Raw genomic sequence first — 1,157 nt, forward strand, 5'->3', positions numbered from 1 at the left:
CATAATTGTTCTGCCCCCGATAGACCTGTAGAAGTATTTCGTTACAATGGCCTACCAACCACAGCCAATATATTGGACTGCATGGACGCCTCTGCCCTCAAAGGGGCGGAGCTTAACGTGACATTTTGCGACTTTGGTTCCCCTAGCTTCACCTGCAACATAATTGGCCGGCTGGTGCGCATCCGGTTGGCGTGAGGAAGCCCGGATTCGAGCACACGAGGCCCAGTCCTGCGCCGGACTTGGCTCGCCCAAACCGGTCTTGTGGCTTACCCCGGGAGGCGACGCCGAAACTCCGAGGACTCGCCCAGCGCACTGAGCTCCTGGTATCCATTCGCCCTCAGACCTCGCCTGACCTCAGAGACCCGTCACCGCACCAAGGCTGATTCCCCCGCGCGCTGCGCTCTCCATCAGGTCCCAGGAGCCCCGTCCGCAGCGCCACGGAGGTGATGATGGACAGCCGGCCCCGCAGCCCAAGCCCTTGCCCAGCGCCCTGGGGGGTGCTTCAAACCGGAGGACCCCGCCCGGCCAAGCGCCTCCGATGGGAGGAGCCCGAGGTCCAGCCTGGGCAGTCAGGGACCGCGGGCGACCTCACCTCCGTGGTGGTCCTGGCCGCGGGCTGTGCCCTGCAGGTGCCCCTGCGCGACGCCGACCTGGTGCTGGAGCCCGCGCCCGCGTCCGTCCTGCGGGTGTCTCTCGGGAACCACACCCTCATCCTGGTCCATGAGGCCCTCCTGGACCCGGTCGTCGAAGACTCGAGAGGGGAGAGCGACTCGTCTGTCAGCCTGGAACTGGGCTCTTTCCTGACCGTTCTCGGGGACGACATCGCCGTCGAACAGGGATCCTTCTGCACATCCACCTCGGAGACCGCCGCCCACGCAGAGGAGGACGCGAACCTCGAGTTCCTGCAGCTCTGGAACGACTCTCAGGCCATCTTAGTCGCTGGGCTCCGCCCCTCCGCTAGAGGAGTCCCCGGTCCCTCCCCACGGGGCCCCATCCCAGAACCCTCTCCTTGGGTCCCCAGCCTGGACTCCCACCTTCTGGGAGCCTTCCCCAGCTCACCACTCCAACCTTTGCCCCCCTCTCCGAGTCCAAGCCCCCATGAGCGCCCCCAGCGCTCTCCCCGCCCTCCGTGCAGGGCTCGGAGACGCTTGTTCTAG

The 1,157-nt window shown here is 65.9% G+C and overlaps 1 protein-coding gene across 1 annotated transcript; it reads left to right on the forward strand.

Moving 5' to 3' along the window:
• Positions 1-449: 449 nt before the first annotated feature.
• Positions 450-1,157, forward strand: LOC100657190 (proline-rich protein 23A-like). The gene has a single exon (XM_003419956.3). The coding sequence runs from the start codon at positions 450-452 to the stop codon at positions 1,155-1,157; it is 708 nt and encodes a 235-aa protein (XP_003420004.1).

This window comes from Loxodonta africana, chromosome 26 (assembly GCF_030014295.1).
Source record: "Loxodonta africana isolate mLoxAfr1 chromosome 26, mLoxAfr1.hap2, whole genome shotgun sequence".
NCBI lineage: Eukaryota > Metazoa > Chordata > Mammalia > Proboscidea > Elephantidae > Loxodonta > Loxodonta africana.